Source organism: Oryctolagus cuniculus, chromosome 7 (genome assembly GCF_051225735.1).
Source record: "Oryctolagus cuniculus isolate XC-2025 breed Fujian yellow rabbit chromosome 7, ASM5122573v1, whole genome shotgun sequence".
NCBI classification, from domain to species: Eukaryota; Metazoa; Chordata; class Mammalia; order Lagomorpha; family Leporidae; genus Oryctolagus; species Oryctolagus cuniculus.
In genome coordinates this window covers 67,914,533-67,932,391 of record NC_142873.1, presented here as the reverse complement: position 1 = coordinate 67,932,391, position 17,859 = coordinate 67,914,533, and the positions used below count along the sequence as shown (strand labels likewise).

At 35.1% G+C, this 17,859-nt stretch overlaps 1 protein-coding gene across 7 annotated transcripts in view; it reads right to left on the bottom strand.

Moving 5' to 3' along the window:
- The window catches only part of COL11A1 (collagen type XI alpha 1 chain), a 208,602-nt gene that overhangs the window by 163,278 nt on the left and 27,465 nt on the right, over positions 1-17,859 (bottom strand). For all 7 annotated transcript variants that reach the window (XM_008264806.5, XM_089337031.1, XM_089337028.1 and 4 more), the window contains exons 3-4: positions 16,741-16,954; positions 10,164-10,326 (exon numbers count right to left, since the gene is read on the bottom strand). In XM_008264806.5, coding sequence (XP_008263028.2) covers positions 10,164-10,326; positions 16,741-16,954 — 377 coding nt within the window. The remainder of the gene's footprint in view (positions 1-10,163; positions 10,327-16,740; positions 16,955-17,859) is intronic.

Genomic DNA, 17,859 nt, shown 5'->3' with positions numbered 1-17,859 from the left:
GGCACACCGGGTTCTAGTCCCGGTCAGGGCAGCGGATTCTGTCCCGGTTGCCCCTCTTCCAGGCCAGCTCTCTGCTGTGGCCCAGGAGTGCAGTGGAGGATGGCCCAGGTGCTTGGGCCCTGCACCCCATGGGGAGACCAGGAAAAGCACCTGGCTCCTGGCTCCTGCCATCGGATCAGCGCGGTGCGCCGGCCGCAGCGCGCCGGCCGCGGCGGCCATTGGAGGGTGAACCAACGGCAAAAGGAAGACCTTTCTCTCTGTCTCTCTCTCTCACTGTCCACTCTGCCTGTCAAAAAAAAAAATAAATAAAATAAAATAAAAATAAAAAAAAGAAATAACTGCACTTAAATTTTTATTAGTCTATATTAGAGAAATACAGCATGTCCGTGAGTTCAACGAACCTTTAAACGTGTTGATGAATTCTGTTATCACCAAGTATATCCTGTACTCTGAGGATCTTAACACTAATTGTATTGAACTTGTGTTTATTACACTTACTTAAGGCTTGGACTGTATTCAAACACCAATTCTACCAAATTTTATTTCATGTTTGGTATTTGCTATTTTCATCTGTTTTCAGAAATAATCAATGAAAAGTATTTTTTAAAAAACAAATGTAAAACAGTCAATACTATAATACACAGATATAAACACTTTATAAATATTAACTCATTTGAAGTTCAACAGACGTCTTGAGATATGTAGAATGGTTATTCCATTTTAGAGATGAATAAAAAGAGATTTTGAGTATCTTGTCTATGATTTCTAGCTGTTCATTTGCAAACCCAAAAATCAAACTAAGACTGACTGACCCCAGCATCAATACCATCAACTACTATGCATGTGATTAAATATGCAAACATTTTATCTTTTTCAGTCAACCATCCCTGCATCTGTTAGATCCTCAATGATGTCTGTGGCTTCATTTTTAATTTTCCAAGTAAAACAGTGGATTATGTTGTCATTTGTGCACACTGACTTCTATTGTTCTGTTCCTGAATCCATATTTTATGAAAGACCTTCAAAATATTTATAAATATATGAATAATGAATAAAATTTTTCTCTTAAAATCTAGATGCATGGAATAATATGATATTATTAAATGATGTTGATTTTTTTCTTTCTTAATTAGATAAATTCCACAATGAAACTAGGGCAATACACTTTAAAAGATGAATTCTGAAATAACAGAATTATAGCAATTTTAGAAATTTGGAGGATGAGACTAGGGCCAAGTACCATGCTTAATCCTCCATATGACATAAATTTTTCATGATAAGCTAACATTTTCAAAATGTTAGTATCTTGGGAATGCTCATACTCCCACAGCAGCACAAGCTCACTATAGCCACCCTTCCTGTTAACAACTACGCACACTAAACAAAATGCAAAGAACACGTTCTAAGAAGTCAGGCAATTTAAGAGGAATAGTCAAAATTTAGAGGCATGAACTCACAGGCGGTACATTATTTGTGGTTTATTAATTATTTTCTTGTTCTGTTTCATTTTTTCCCCTTAGCTTTTGTGCCAAGAGTAGACTCTATTTAGCTGAGCATGGCAACATAACTGCAGATAAAAATTTAAAGAAATTCTATTTTCTGGACAGAGGAATCAGTTTAGAGAATGTACAGAGAGAATTAAGTGAGAGAAATGGAAAAAGAAGTCATCTAATTTTGTGGATGAACCACATGTATTTCAGACTGTCTCTGTAATTAAGCATTTAACAGGCACAAATCCATTTAGAAAAACTTAACAGAATTGAACTATCATTGAAACTACCCCCTATAAGCCTCCTGAACCTACTTTTTATTCTGAGAGTTAAAAACTCTGAGACTTAAAGACTTTAAGGAGACTCACTCATGGAAAACCCTACACTTTGGGCAGTCAAGCTAATGAGAGAGAGAGAGAGAGAGAGATGAAGAGAGAGGGAGAGAGGAAGGGGGGGGAGAGAGAGAACACATTACTGCATCAGAAATCAAAGAAGGATATCACTACAGCTTGCATGGATATTATATAAGGTTGATAAAGGAATACATGCCCCAAAACTTGACAACCTGGATAAAAAGAACCATATTGTTGATATACAAAATCAGCAAATTTCACACATAAAGAAACAGAAAATTTGAATAAACTTACATCCAATAAATAAATTGAATAAAAATGAGTAAATTTCCAAGACAGAAATCACCAGGCCAAGGTTAATTGACTAGTAAATTCAACCAAACTTAAGCAAAATATTTTATCAATTCTTTGTAGGTTCTTCCAGAAGACAGAAGCAGAGGGAATACTTCTAAACTCATTCTATAAGGCCATGGTCTCCCTAATATCAAAATCAGATGACGATATTAAATTAAAAAAAAAAACCTACAGAGCAGTATCTCCCATGAACATAAATGCAAAACTCCTCAAGAATATATGAGAAAACTATCCAACTATGTGTAAAAATAATTGCACATCTTAAAGAAGGGGAATTCACTCCAGGTACACAAGGTTAATTAAACTTTTGAAAATCAATTTAACAAATCACAGTAATAAAAAAAGAAATAACAAGCATATCAAAAGATACAGGAAAGCATTTAACAAAATCATATACCTACGTATGTTAAAATTCTAAGCCAACCAGGGATAGTGATTTCCACTTTTTAAAGAACTACAAAAATCTAGAGCTTACATCATAATTACTGATGAGAAATTAAAATCTTTCCTACTATGATTGGAAACAAAACAAGTACTTCTTATCCTAATACTACTTTTCAATATTATACTGGAAGTTCTAGCTAAAGCAATAAGACAAGAAAAGGGAATGAAAGGAATAGAGATTGAGAGGGAAAAAAATTAACTGGCTTTGTTCATAAATAATATGTAAATCACAGATCTTTGTAGTTCACAGATGTATACAGAAAATTCAAAAAAATTGACCAAAAAAAACCATGGAACTAATAAGTGACTATTGTGAAACTGGAGGATACAAAGTCTATATAAATGGTTCAATCAATTTCCTATTTAACAGCCATAAAAAATATAATTTGAAATTAAAAACACAATATAATTTACATTAGCAATTAAACAATAAATTACACATGTGTGCATCTAAGAAAATGTACAGAAAATACACATGAAAAAATTACAGAATTCAGGTGAAGGATATCACAAAAGATAAATAAATGGGGATATAGCCTGTGTTCATGAGAAGGAAGGCTTAATATTACTGAGATATCAGTTTTTCTCAGCTTGATCTATAAACTCTAGAAAATCACAATCAAGAGACCAGCAAGTTATTTTATGAATATTTATAAATTGATTCTAAAGATTATAAAAAGAGGCAAAAGAATCAGATCAGCAATCAAGTCAATATTATAGAAGAGCAAGGCAAGGAGTGACATTTCCTGATTTCAAGACTTCCTATATTGTTATAGTAATTAATACACAGTGGCATTGGCAAAATTTGGTAAATGCAACACAGTGGAGAGTACAGAAATAAATCTACACATATACTAAACTGATCATTGAAAAAGGAATAAATGCAATGCAATGTAGCAAATATAATCTTTTCAATTTATAGTGCTCAAACAGCTAGACATTCACATATGAAAAAATAATCTAGTTATTCTTTTCACATAAACTACCTGAAATTATTCATAATTCTATATTCAACACCATACGTCATTAGGAAATTACACATTAAACAACAATGAGATATCACTATACTACACACTAATTAGAGTGGCCAAATCCAAATGGTGACAACAACAAATTGTGGTCAAGTTGCAGTCAAAATTTTCCATTCACTGCTGGAAAGAATGCAAAATGATACCCCATTTTGGGAAGCAGTTAGCAGTTTCTTACAAAACTAAACACATTCTAAAAGCAACCACATTTTTGATACTTACTCAAATGATTTGAAAAACGTACCACATAAACCCTGTATGTAATTTTATAGCAAGTTTATTCAATGTTTCCAAAAGTTGGAAGCAAACATGGTACACTTCTATAGAAGAATATATAAATAAACTCTGGTACATACAGACAATGAAATATTATTCCATACTAAAAAGAAATGTTATAAAGCCATGAGAAGACACAGAAGAATTACATATTACTAAGTGAAAGAAGACAACCTGAAAAGGCTAATGCAGTGTGATTGAAACTATACACATCCTGGAATAGGCAAAACTATGGAGACAGTAAATGATATGAAGTCATCAAGAGTTAATGGTGGAATAAAAGTTGTATAAGACTGCAGCACACAGAAGATTTTTAGGGCAATAGAATGATGTTGAAAGATACTAAAATGGTGGAATATATCATTACACATTTGTTGAAACCCATAGAATGTACGACACTAGATTGAACCACAATGTAAACTATGGACTTTGAATGATAATGATATATCAACATAGGTTCCTTAGTAGTGACAAATTCTTGTTGTGATGTGGGGTGTTAATAATGGGGAATGTAGTTGGGGAGGACAGAGTATGTCAGAACTTTCCATATTTTTGCAGTAAATATAACAAAATCTCTAAAAATATTTCTTTATTAACCACAACAGAACAGACAATAAAACGATGCCAATCCTGAGATGACCTGTATATTAAAACTCAGAAAATGTCTTTAAAACCACTATTTTACCTTTTCTCCACGAGGTAAAGAAAAACACTTTGAAAAGGAAGAAAAGATAAGAATAAATAGTAACTAAGTGGACACTATAGAAATGTCTGAAAACTTGCTAAATTTCCTGAAAAATATTCATTTATAGATTTGAAGTGCTCCATGAACACAAAACAGATTCAATTAAAACAAAGTCATGCACAGAGATCTCATAATCAAAGAAAAAGCAATTATAAGAAAAAAAAATCTTTATAGCAGCTAAAGAGAGTGATATATCAAGTATAGGAAAACAATTTGCATGTGGAATTTGAAACAGAATGTGTTATGGCTAGGATTCTAAAATGATAAAATTTTGAATTTAGACAGTCAGCAAAAATATCCCTCTATAATAGTAGCAAAGATGACATTCTCATATATAAGAAAACTAAGAGACTATATCAGTAGTATATCTGTTCTACTAGAAATGCAAAAGGCAAAACATTGGGAAATTATATCCCAAGAGAAAATGGATTTTTGAAAATGAAAGATGAACAAAAATGGTGATTTGGCAGATGTAAAAGTATTGTTTCTCTTGAAACTGTTCAATATTCGTGACTCTTTATTTGGTCATTTTTAATTTTGCTTTTGTGCATGTAAAATGACAGACCGACATCAACTATTTTGAAAAAGAAAAAAAATGAAAAGGAAAAAATATTTATGACTCTTTAAAGCCAAATTATATCATCATCAGGTAGTATTTTCAATATATGTAGATCTAATAAATATGATAAGTGCACTAAAAACATGAGTATGAAAAGATTAGATGACACTGGCACTGTGGCTTATTGGGTAAGGCCACCTCCTGCAGCACCCGATTTCCACATGGGCTCCAGTAGCATCCCAGCTGCTCCATTTCAGCTCCCTGCTAATGCACCTGGGAAAGCAGCAGAAGACGACCCAGGTCCTTGGGCCCCTGCACCCACGTGGGAAACCCAGACAAAGCTTCAACCTGGACCAGCCCCAGCCATTATGGCCATTTAGGGAGTGAACCAGGGGATGGAATATCTCTCTCTCTTTCTCTCCCTCTCTCTCTCTCTCCCTCTCTCTCTCTCTCCCTCTCTCTCTCTTCCACCCCGCCTCTGCCTCTGCCTCTCCTCTGTACCTCTGAATCTCAAATGAATAACAAATTTTTTTTACAAAAGGAGATTAGAAGTTTCCTGCATTACATATTTCATGGTAGAATATTAACAAGAAATAGCTCATAAAATTTGGTATATATTTTGTGATTTTTAAATAAGCTCCCCACAAATTATATAGCAACAATTCCAATAAACAAAATAAGATGTAATACTAAAACATATTAAATTAGGACCCCACCACCAAGTAAACAAAACTTCAGAGCAAGGAAAAGAGTAAAAGATCAGAAAACTCAGAGTACCAAGAAAACAAAAACAGTCATACAGAAGAACTAAATCCAAGGCAATCACAGTAATAAACCAATAGCACCTAATTAATATTACATTGATTAAAGGCAGAAATTAGCACAGAAGATTTAAAAGGAGGATGATCAAATATGCTGACTCAAAGAGACACAACACAGTACAAAACACAAATAGTTGAAAGCAAATGGGCAGAAAATAAAATTAATTTCAAATAGTAAGTTTCAAAGAAAGGAACAGGCATTCCAATATTATATAAATAGAACTCAAGGCAAAGAATGTGACCAAAGAGGAACATTCACAATAAAAATGTGAGAAGTAGAAAAGAGTAATAATTATAAATGTCATTGTACTAAAAAAAAAATATAGACAGCAAAGACTAGCAAGATGTCTGAACCAACAAATGAATTTAACAGTTGTAAAATACAAGGTTAATAAGAACATTTTATCTTTTATTTGTTAGAAAATATTGAAAGTTGATAAGAAAAATAATTTTATTTACTATACCATCAAGAGAAGCACAAATTAAATAAAAGATGATCAAAACATCTAGGAAACATTGTGACAGAATCTAAGAACACCAAAATAAATGCATAACTATATTCTGTTCACAAAAATGGAAAAAAATGTTTTTTTAATATGTCACTTATCCTCTCTTTGACATATTGCTCAAATACCATCCCAGCTAAAATTACAATTGTGTTATGATAGAAATTGATAAGCTTTTTCTAAAATATATGTAAGAATGCAATTGATTAAAAATAACCAGTACTATTTTACAAATAATAAAAAGTAGGAGTATTTAACACACCTAATTTCAAAATTTTCTACAAAACTACAATAATAACAAGATTTTGGTATTAGCAAAAATTTAGATAAATAAACCAATGGAATATCATAAAGAGTTCAATCACAGGCCCACTCATTTCTGGTCAATAGATTTCTGACTTAAAAAGCAAAGCAATGCAATGCATGAAAAAAAAAGTATAACACACTGGTATGAATGGAGTGGATACCCTTACACAAAAACAATGAACATTCATGTTTACTTCAATTACACACTAACATTAATTCAAAAGAGGCTCGGCTTGTTTCTAAAACCTAACACAACATTCTGTTAATATATGAGAGAAACTTTGTGTTCTCAGTGTAAATGTTTCTCAGAGCAAAAAAGTACAAAGAATAACAAAATTGATAAAAAGTACAAACAATAACTCCCCAAATAAAATAAAAAAATTAAACTTTATCAGAATTAAAAAGCATCCCATTTTGAAAGACATCATTAAGAAAATAAAAAGGCAAGTCATATTTTGGAAAAATATATTCAAAACATACATCAGACAAAATCTTAATATGTAGAACTCTTAAAATTTAATAATCAGAAGAAAACAGCCTCATTTTTTTAAAAGGAACAAATAGTTGAAAAGTACTTGAAAATCCAAAAGAAGATATATTATGGCCAATATGCACTTAAAAATAAATACTTGACATCATCACTCATAAGGAAAAATATCAATGCATTACTACTATGCATCTAATTAGAATGGCTAAAAGTAAAAAGATTGACCATAACAAGTGTTGGCAAGGATGCAGAACAACTGGGGCTCTCATTAGCTCCTGGAGGAAGTATAAAATTATTAATATTTCAAGAAATACTCAAATTTCAATTTTACTGATGAGTAGAATAGTAGGCAATGGCTAACCCGAAATTTATTCATCTATTCATTCTATTAAAAGGCATTTGTGTTGCTTTCATGTTTTGGCTGCTACTTATAAAGCTGCTATGAACATTCATATACACAGATTTTGCATTGCCATGTATGTTTGTTCATCTTGTTTAAATATCTAGAAATTGATGAGTTATTTGGTCAGAGTATGATTAACTAACAAACTACACATATATGTGTTATTTTGATGGTGTGAGGTTAGTGTGGAAAGAGAAGGATTTATAAAAGATCAGGAGGAAAGAAATTTCTAGGTCACCCAGCAATGTTTATGTTCTTGGTTATAATGATTCACAGATGTATACATAGTAACACTTGATCAAGCTTTAATATATATAGTTTACTGTAATTCAATTATACTCAAAAAAAGGAAGGAAAAAAATACAGAGGTCATGAACTTCTATATTGAGAAAGGTGGATTAATGGAAAAGATACTTCCATTCTATTTTATAATTCTATTAGAAAGCCATATTTATAACCATGCCACATTTTCAAATCTTGACAAACGTGCAGAAAAGATATAAGCAACACATAATCAAACTCTCAATGGATTATTTGATAAGGCTTTTATATTTTAAAGCAAGATTTTCAAGCCTACCAGAAAAATCAAAACAGCATAGCATTTATAAATTATTATTTATTTCTTTATAAAGAAATGAACTCAAAAATTTTATGAGGACTTTGAAAAACTACAAAAATTTTCACCAACAATATTTGTTTAAAATATGAGAATAATTCAAAAACCTCTTGGAAATGGTATTAAAAATTTATTTTCAGGAACAAAAGCTGAAATCCATTCAAAGTTTTTACATAATAGCATACTTGACTTTTTTGAAGAACCCTCCTAAAAAAGACTTATGTATTTTGATACATTAAAAAATTAAGGTTGAAATAACAACACTTTGAAAACTTAAGTCACATGTTAAAATGTTATTAATATAAAATTTTTCTTATTCAAAAGACTCCAGATTTAATTATTTCAATAATAAATATAAGCAATTTTATCTGTGTTTACCATCATGCATGTGCAGTCAATGCAAGACACTAGAATACCTGAGAGAATATGACTATTACATATTAGCAGAATCAGTCTATCATTTAATTCAGTATGACATAATGCATTAAGATATTTTATCTAGATTCAAAGCAGTAGTGGAAAAAAAATCAAAAACAAATAGTACCCCAAATATATGACCTGAAAATGGAATAAATATCTAAGTACAGGAATGCAATAGTCTAGTGACACTCTATGTTTACACTGCTATTTTATGAATATATATACTATCTGTATAAAACTGGATATGTATGTGTGTATACACATATATGTGCATATGAATGCATGAATATTCACACATCAATAAAATGCAGAAAATCTCACATATGAAACATCCCTATTAATCAACACTATGTGATATAATTTTATTTTCTTCCAATTTGAAAGATAAATGGCTTAGAAATTGTATTTAAAACAATCACCAGTGTATATGGATCAGTACTCAGATCTGTTTGATGTTTAAAAATGACTAAAGGGAGGCCGGTGCCACGGCTCACTAGGCTAATCCTCCGCCTTGCGGCGCCAGCACACCGGGTTCTAGTCCCGGTCGGGGCGCCGGATTCTGTCCCGGTTGCCCCTCTTCCAGGCCAGCTCTGTGCTGTGACCAGGGAGTGCAGTGGAGGATGGCCCAGGTGCTTGGGCCCTGCACCCCATGGGGAGACCAGGAAAAGCACCTGGCTCCTGGCTCCTGCCATCGGATCAGCGCAGTGCGCCCGCCGCAGCGGGCCGGCCGCGGCGGCCATTGGAGGGTGAACCAACAGCAAAGGAAGACCTTTCTCTCTGTCTCTCTCTCTCACTGTCCACTCTGCCTGTCAAAAAATAAAAAATAAAAAAAATAAAAAATGACTAAAGGAAAGTTAAAGCCTGAGTCATCAGACCCAATGATTGAAGGATTAAAAGAATGTGATTACAATAATTAGTGAAATATAATTACAAGAAAGCTTCTTACCATGACCTTCACATTATTTAAAAAAAGTGATTTAAAAATGTATGGTTCATCTTTTGCAATGTTAATCTTTGTTTTAACTAAGAAATATTCATAAAGAAAGGCAGAATATGTGAAGTGTACATTTCTCCAGAAAAGGAAATGAAAAACAATGTTCTTTTCTGCAAACAAAGTACTAAAAGTAAAGTTGTCTGTCCTTCCCAGGAGAATACTACGGCTGTGTTCAAATCAACCAATCTCTGTGAGGGTTTCCCAGGCGCTACAGTCACCATTGTCTACTCATTCTCTAGCTGAACAATAGAAAACATCACCACTAAACCCACAGAGGAAGAAAGTAGGTCACCTTTTAGAGTTTTTAACTTTGATTCATCCAACCTAATAATATTCAGCTTAAAGGTTGCTTCATTTTTACCTCAAAAACTTCTTCATCCAAAATCCTTGTTCCAAAAACAGTGATTCCATTGGTATCAACAATTGCTCTTTCACTTCTATCAAGTGGTTTTGTGGTTTTCTTCTTACAATCAACAATCATTGTCACAGTTTTCTTCTCCACACTGATTGCTACCCGATGCCACCTAAAAAAGCCAAGTAATTCTTTCGTAAACTTCAAAGATACTGTCAAACCAATACTCATGGTAAAATACTGTAGATTTTAAATTGCAAAAGTGAGCTGAAATTGCACAAAAAGTAGGCTCATTTATAAACAGTCAGCAGGTGCCTACTCAGTGTTTACCCAGCACAGTGTGAGGTACTCAAAGGGAGATTAGCTGTCTGTGCTGATAAGGGGGTGCCCATCCTTTACTTCACTTTGTGTTGTAGCAACAAAGACTTAATCACACTGGATCCTGATGAAGGTATTTGACAGAGATTAGGATGGGATATGTGGTAAGTAATAGTTTCAACGTACGTAAACGCTTTCTTCCAAAGTGGAATCCCACTTTAAAAATTCTGCTCAAGTGATCCCCTGAGATGGACTGTAAAAGGGGATGTTTGCTAACTGAATGACTGCTCCATCTGGAGCAACTGAACGTTCTAATTGTAAAACACAATGTGCTACTCTGTCTTTATTCACATTGAGTTCAAGTGCTTTTTCTTTTTCCACTTTAATTTCAAGACAGTTATAGATCACTACTGTGGGCAAGATCCAAAACTGAGACACAATATCTCTCCTTCTTTCCAGGGCTGGCAGGAAGCAGGAACAGTGAAAGCAAGCATAGTCCAGGCATGTGTGGAGTGAGAGTCTCAATTCACTCTGCAGTTATTGCACCAGCTAATTCAGAGCGGTGATGACAGGCCTACAGGACACATGGCCAGCCCTTTGGAAAAATACATACCCTAACCATACTGTAAAACACTGGGTTTTATTAACAATATCTGGTGCTAACATAAACTACTAAGTGACTCTCACTTGGATTCTGCAAGCCATTCTGGTTTATATTTTATTTTTTTTCCAAATGAAAAGCACTAGATTAATATTCCAGAAGTATCTAGGACCAGATTCATAAAATAAACTACCCAAAAAGTTGCAGGATCCTTTCTTAAATGTGTATTTCATGGTACTTGGCATGGTCATCCATGAGGACCAATATATTTCCATAAACTTGATCTTTCGTCTTTCCACTAGCACTGATGAGGATCAAATATATTTCCATATACACTTAATCTCTGGTCTTTCCACTAGCATATTCAGCTAGGATAGGCATCTGCTTGGTTTGAGTCTAGCAAAGATTTATATAAGAAGTCACTTAATACAGTGAGAATGAAATTTACACACACTTTATGCCAAAAAGCCTTAATTTAAACCATTCCCAGAATTGTAAGTGTATGCTTTAACTAATAGAATTTAAATATTATTTCAAGTATTTAAAGCTGATTATAAATATAAAATTAATATTTTGCTGAATTAATGTAAGCTGTGATAATGATAATATGTTATCATCATGGTATCATATAATATTCAAAATACCAAATTTAGTCAGCATTGGAGTCATTCTTAATTATTCTTTCTCTCCTATTACACAATATTACCAGAAAACCGTATCAGTTCTTATATTCAAAGTAGAAACACAATCAAATCGCTCTCAACTTAGTCGAAGTAGCCATCTCTCCTTTCACTAACTAGTCTCTCCTTCTACTCTTGTGTAACTAGAGTGATTTTTTGAAAATATCAGATTAAGTTTTTGCCTTGCTAAAATAAGTAACTAAATAATAAGTAAATAAACAAACAAATAATTAAATACAATAAAAGATGAAGTCCTACTCTGCCTCACAGGAGTGACCCCTAGCCGTCTCTGGTCTCATGTCTGACTTTTTGCCTCTGACTTCCTGCACCAGTCCTCCTGACTGCTCCCTGCACATCTTCTTCACCCTGCCAGGAATGCTGTTTCACCACACCCCTAGATGGCCAGTCCCTCGCTTCCCTCATGACATTGCTCAATGCAATCTCATCCAAGAAGAGTGCCCTATACACAATATCAAACCTTACATCTCTTACTTTATTTTTATTCATAGAACTATCAACCCTTCCCATATGACTTGTTTGTTATTTCTAAAAAAATGTAGGGGCCAGCGTTGTGGTGCAGTGGGTTAATGCCCTGGCCTGAAGCACCGGCATCCCATATGGGCGCCGGTTCGAGACCCTGCTGCTCCTCTTCCGATCCAGCTCTCTGCCATGGCCTAGGAAGGCAGTAGAGGATGGCCTGGGTCATTGGGCTCCTGCACCCATATGGGAGACCAGGAAGAAGCTCCTGGCTTTTGGCTTCAGATCGGCACAGCTCCGCCGGTTGCGGCCATCTGGGGAGTGAACCATCGGATGGAAGACCTTCTTCTCTGTCTCTCTCTCTGCCTCTCCTCTCTCTATGTAACTCTGACTTTCAAACAAATAATAAATCTTAAAAAAAAGAAAGAATGTAAGCTTCAGGAGTGGAGGGATTTCACCTTACATCATTTACAACCTCTATGTGCCAAAGGCTGATGGCCAAGTAGTCATGAGTAGATACATACATGTGGAATGAATGAGCATCATAGCGAATGTCATAACTATTCTTAAAAATCAAACTCCTGTGAATGTAAATTAGTGCAGCCATTGTGGAAAACAGTATGGGTATTTCTTTTAAAACTAGCACTAGACCTGCCATATGATCCCACTACTGGTATATAACCCAAACACATGAACTCACTGTATCAAAGGGATACCTGCTACAACGTTTTTTAGCAGCACTAGTTACAATTGCCAAAACATGTAATCAACCAAGGTGCCCATCGTCAGATGAATGGACAAAGAAAACAAAGCACACACATACACACATAATTTGACCTTAAAAAAAGAATGAAATTCTATCATTAGCAGCCATATGGTTGAAACTGAAGGACATCATATTGATGCAGAAAGAGAAAATCGTATGTTCTTCCTTGTAATTGGGAGCCAAAATTAAAAAAAGGAAGAAATGACTGAGTCTAGTAATTTTGCTGTAAATACACTGTCAAACTTTTAAACTCATTAAACAAATTGATAGGAATTATATACCACAATAGTTTCAGTGATTTTTTACTATTTTAAAAAAAAGTCTCTGGGCTGCTGCTGTGGCGTAGAGGTTAAAGCCACTGCCTGCAGCGCCGGCATCCCATATGTGAGCTGGTTCGAGTCCCGGCTGCTCCACTTCCAATCCAGCACTCTGCTATTGCCTGGGAAAGCAGTAGAAGATGGCCCAAGTGCTTGTTCCCCTGTACCCATGTGGGAGACCTGGAAGAAGCTCCTGGCTTCTGGCTTTGGATTGGCGCAGCTCTGGCTGTTGCAGCCAATTGGGGAGTGAACCAGTGGATGGAAAGACTCTCTCTCTCTCTCTCTCTCTCTGCCTCTGCCTCTGCCTCTGCCTCTCTCTGTGTGTAACTCTGACTTTCGAATAAATAAATAAATCTTAAAAAAAAAAAGTCTCAGTGATAAATTTGATCAATGGCCTAAAGGAAAGCAAAGCTCTCGATGGGAGAAATGTAAAGCTTTCAAAGCATTAAATTAGGGGTCAGCATGTGGCTAACTGGTAAGCCGTATCACAGTGCTGGTTCAGATCCTGGCTGCTCCACTTCAAGTGCAGCTCTCTGCTAATGCATCTGAGAAGGCAATGGATGATGACCCAACTACTAGGGCCCCTGCCACTCACATGGAAGACCCAGATAATTTTTGCAGACCAATATTTTTTGCATTTAAATTGTTATGCCAGTTTAGCTGAAAAATGTCTCATTTTTAACAGTCTCAAGTGAACAGTATAACATAAAAGAATTTAATAAATTGTTACTGAAAGAAAACATAAGTGAAAAATAAATGAATAGTATTCTGTATAAATTGTATTCAAATTATCAGAGTAACTGTAGATTAATATCTTGTCCCATTTGATAACCAATCAAAATATTGATTATTTTGTATGCTTTGTTTTAGAGATGTGTTCATACTGACCATGTTTATTATTTTCAAATATAAAATGGGACTGCAGGAGCCAGCACCGTGGCACAGTAGGTTAATCCTCCACCTGTGGTGCTGGCATCCCATATAGGCACTGTTTCTAGTCACAGCTGCTCCACTTCCAGTCCAGCTGTCTGGTATGGCCTGGGAAATTAGAAGATGGCCCAAGTGCTTGGGCCCCCGCACTCGCATGGGAGATGGCGAAGAAGCACCTGGATCCTGGCTTTGGATCAGTGCAGATCTGGACATTGCAGCCATTTGTGGAGTGAACCAACGAAGGAAGACCTTTCTCTCTGTCTCTCCCTCTCAATGTCTGTAACTCTAACTCTCAAATAAAATATTTTTAAAAAAGTAAAAAATAAATGGGACTGCAATAACTATTTTTCTTAGTTAAAAAAGTTGTATAAATTCAAAACAAGGTTTGAATAATAAGATGAATTTAAAATGTCTTCTACAATTACCAAGTTTTAACTAAAATTTTAGGTTAGTGTTGGCTAACAGTTAAGAGCAACCACAACAACAATAAAAACACACTGTAATAGAACATGTGACTTGCCCCAGAGATCATAATGTAAATTACTTATGAAAGCCTATTTTTTTCCTGGCATTGAGACTAAAGATTTTCTTGTGGTCCTGACAAAGATACAATAAGTATGCATTATTTTTTCCATCTGCACTGCTATTTGCTTCTTTTGTTAATAACCAAATATCTATTCTATTTCTGATAAAGTTATTTTAAAATGTCTGGTAAGTTTAATAAGCATTTATTTGTACTTAGCTGCTCCTTAAGTTAAAGGCAAAGATCACAACATTGAATGTAGAATTCAGCACTATTTTCAGAAGAACATAGCACAAGATAGCTACATGAGTTCAAACCCCATCTCTCCCATTTTCCAACTATCTGGATTTAAGCAAGTTACTTAATGCTCTGTGTTTCAGTTTCAGTATCTGTAAGATGGGTTTATTAACATTAATTTCTTAAAATAATTGTGGAAAATTAAATTAAAAGCTAGGTATAAAAGCCTATAATGGAATATAGCATATATCAAATATTATATAAATGTTCCTATGATCACCAATATTAATATTACTGGTGAAATGTAAATTTAACCAGATCAGTCCTCTGTTCAAAAAGCAACTTCCCATTTCTCTCAGAGTAGAAGCCAAAGTGCTTAAAGCCTCCTACAATGGTTTACACCATCTGGGCTCCCATTCATTCTCCACCCTTATCATCCGGCTGTGCACTGAGCTCATTGATGTTGCTTGTAACAATTCAGAATCACACCCAAAAATCAGAGACTTGGCGCTGTCTTTCCCCTTCTGGAACAGCATGTTTGTTGTTTTCATAATGGAATGAAACCCACCCTCTTGACAAGTCACTGATGAGGACTGTGCATATTTCCATATACACTTATTCTTTGGTATTTTCACTAGCACATTCAACTAGGATAAGCATCTACCTGATTTGAGTCCAACAAAGATTTCTAATAAGAAGCTACTTAATACAGTGAGAGTAAAGTTTACACATATTTTAAGCCAAAAAGCCTGTCTTTGTAGATTATTTTTTTAATTCGATTATACAGAGAAAGATCTCTGATCTGCTGATATACTCCCCAAATGCCTGAAATGGGTGGGGCTGAGCCAGGCCAAATCTAGGAGCAGGGATCTTAATTCAGGTCACCCTTGTGGGTGACAGGGACCCAACTACTTGAGCCACCACTTACTGTCTTTTAGTTCCGCATTAGTAGGAAGCTGGAATAGGGAGCAGAGCCAGGAATCGAACCCAGGAATTCCAACATGGGACACAGACGTCTCAACCAATGGCTTATCCACTAAATCAAATGCAGTCCCTACATGTCACTTCTAAGTGAAATTTTCTCTGTTCTCATTTCTTAAAACTGTATTCCTGATTGTCATCCCCTACCCACTTCACTGTTCTCCTTATCTCTCAATTTTACCTGATATACTATTTATTACTAAGTAAAATTTGTTTCATAGTTTGCCATTTCCGATTATAAAGCATGAAAGGTAATATATTTTATTACTTTGTTCATTTCTTTATCAGAAGTCCCTAGAAAAACTATCACACACAATCAAAATTAAAAGAGCCGACGCCGCGGCTCACTAGGCTAATCCTCCGCCTCGTGGCGCCGGCACACCGGGTTCTAGTCCCGGTCGGGGTGCTGGATTCTGTCCCGGTTGCCCCTCTTCCAGGCCAGCTCTCTGCTGTGGCCAGGGAGTGCAGTGGAGGATGGCCCAAGTGCTTGGGCCCTGCACCCCATGGGAGACCAGGAGAAGTACCTGGCTCCTGCCTTCAGATCAGCGTGATGTGCCGGCCACAGCGCGCTGGCCGCAGCGGCCATTGGAGGGTGAACCAACGGCAAAGGAAGACCTTTCTCTCTGTCTCTCTCTCTCACTGTCCACTCTGCCTGTCAAAAAAGAAAAGAAAAACTGCACCACACTTAATTAAATATTTGCTGCATGACTGAATGAAAGAATTACTTTAGCATACTGTGATCCCTGAATAACTTACTTCCCATCAGCAATGTTAACAGTTCTGAACAGAGGATAGTCTTCTGGGGCAGGTTTTCCAGTGTGGTCTTCGAATAGAAAGACAGGTGATCGCCCAACCTCAACACCAAGTTGCTGAATGCCATGCTCATTATATATAGATAAAAGGAAAGATTGAATTCCTTTTTTAGGTTTTACTGTAAATAATATTGAAAAGTCTTCTGGAAAACTTCCACCTGAGAAGAAAAAGACAAAGAGTTAGAAATTCTGAATTTCTAAATTGTTCCTATATCCATATACTATTTTTGAACTTTCTATAGGTCTTAGTAAGTCACTTAATAAACAGTAAGCAGATTAACAAATGGTAGGATACTTTATGACTCTATTAAGCTTTCCTTGTAAGAGTGATGTAAGTTATATTCAAAGTGTAAGGTCAGCCTTTGAAAGGACAGTGATTATGTGAAATTGAATTCAAAGTTATGAAGCAATATGATGCACCAGTACAGTATCAAATACATAGCAAGTACTCCTAAAACACTTACCGAAGCACCACTTCAGATATAAGGTTTGTTATTTTCTGGCGTTGTCTACTCTAATCATACACTATCCCTTTAAAAAGGCATTGTATTGACAGAATATACAGAGGTATCTTTATCATCCCTTCAAAAGCTAAAGAATTTTATATCACCTTTTCCTACCATGTGATACAGTTGCATGAATAAAATGCATGTCATTATAAATCAGAATGATTTATAACTTATAAGGATAACTTATAGGATAACTGATTCTTTACTCAAAAAGGAAGAATATTTTTCTCTTTTTTCCTTCCACAATAATATACCAGATACCGAGCATTAGCTCTAATCTATTTAGATATTAACTAAGCAAAATGACTACCATAAGTATATCTCAGATAGTAGGCAATGACTACTCAATATATTTTTTGAAAACTGCACACTAAATCATAGTTTTTATCTTTCAAGCCAATATTCAGTCCTTTTACTATCCTGGCACATAGGTAAAACAGGCATCATTATTTGAGGAATGAGATTACATCAGTTAAGCAGTTGTCAATTTGCAAATTGGTGTCTATGTGTTATATGTAATCAGCAATATCTGGGCCAACATCAGGAGACTCCAT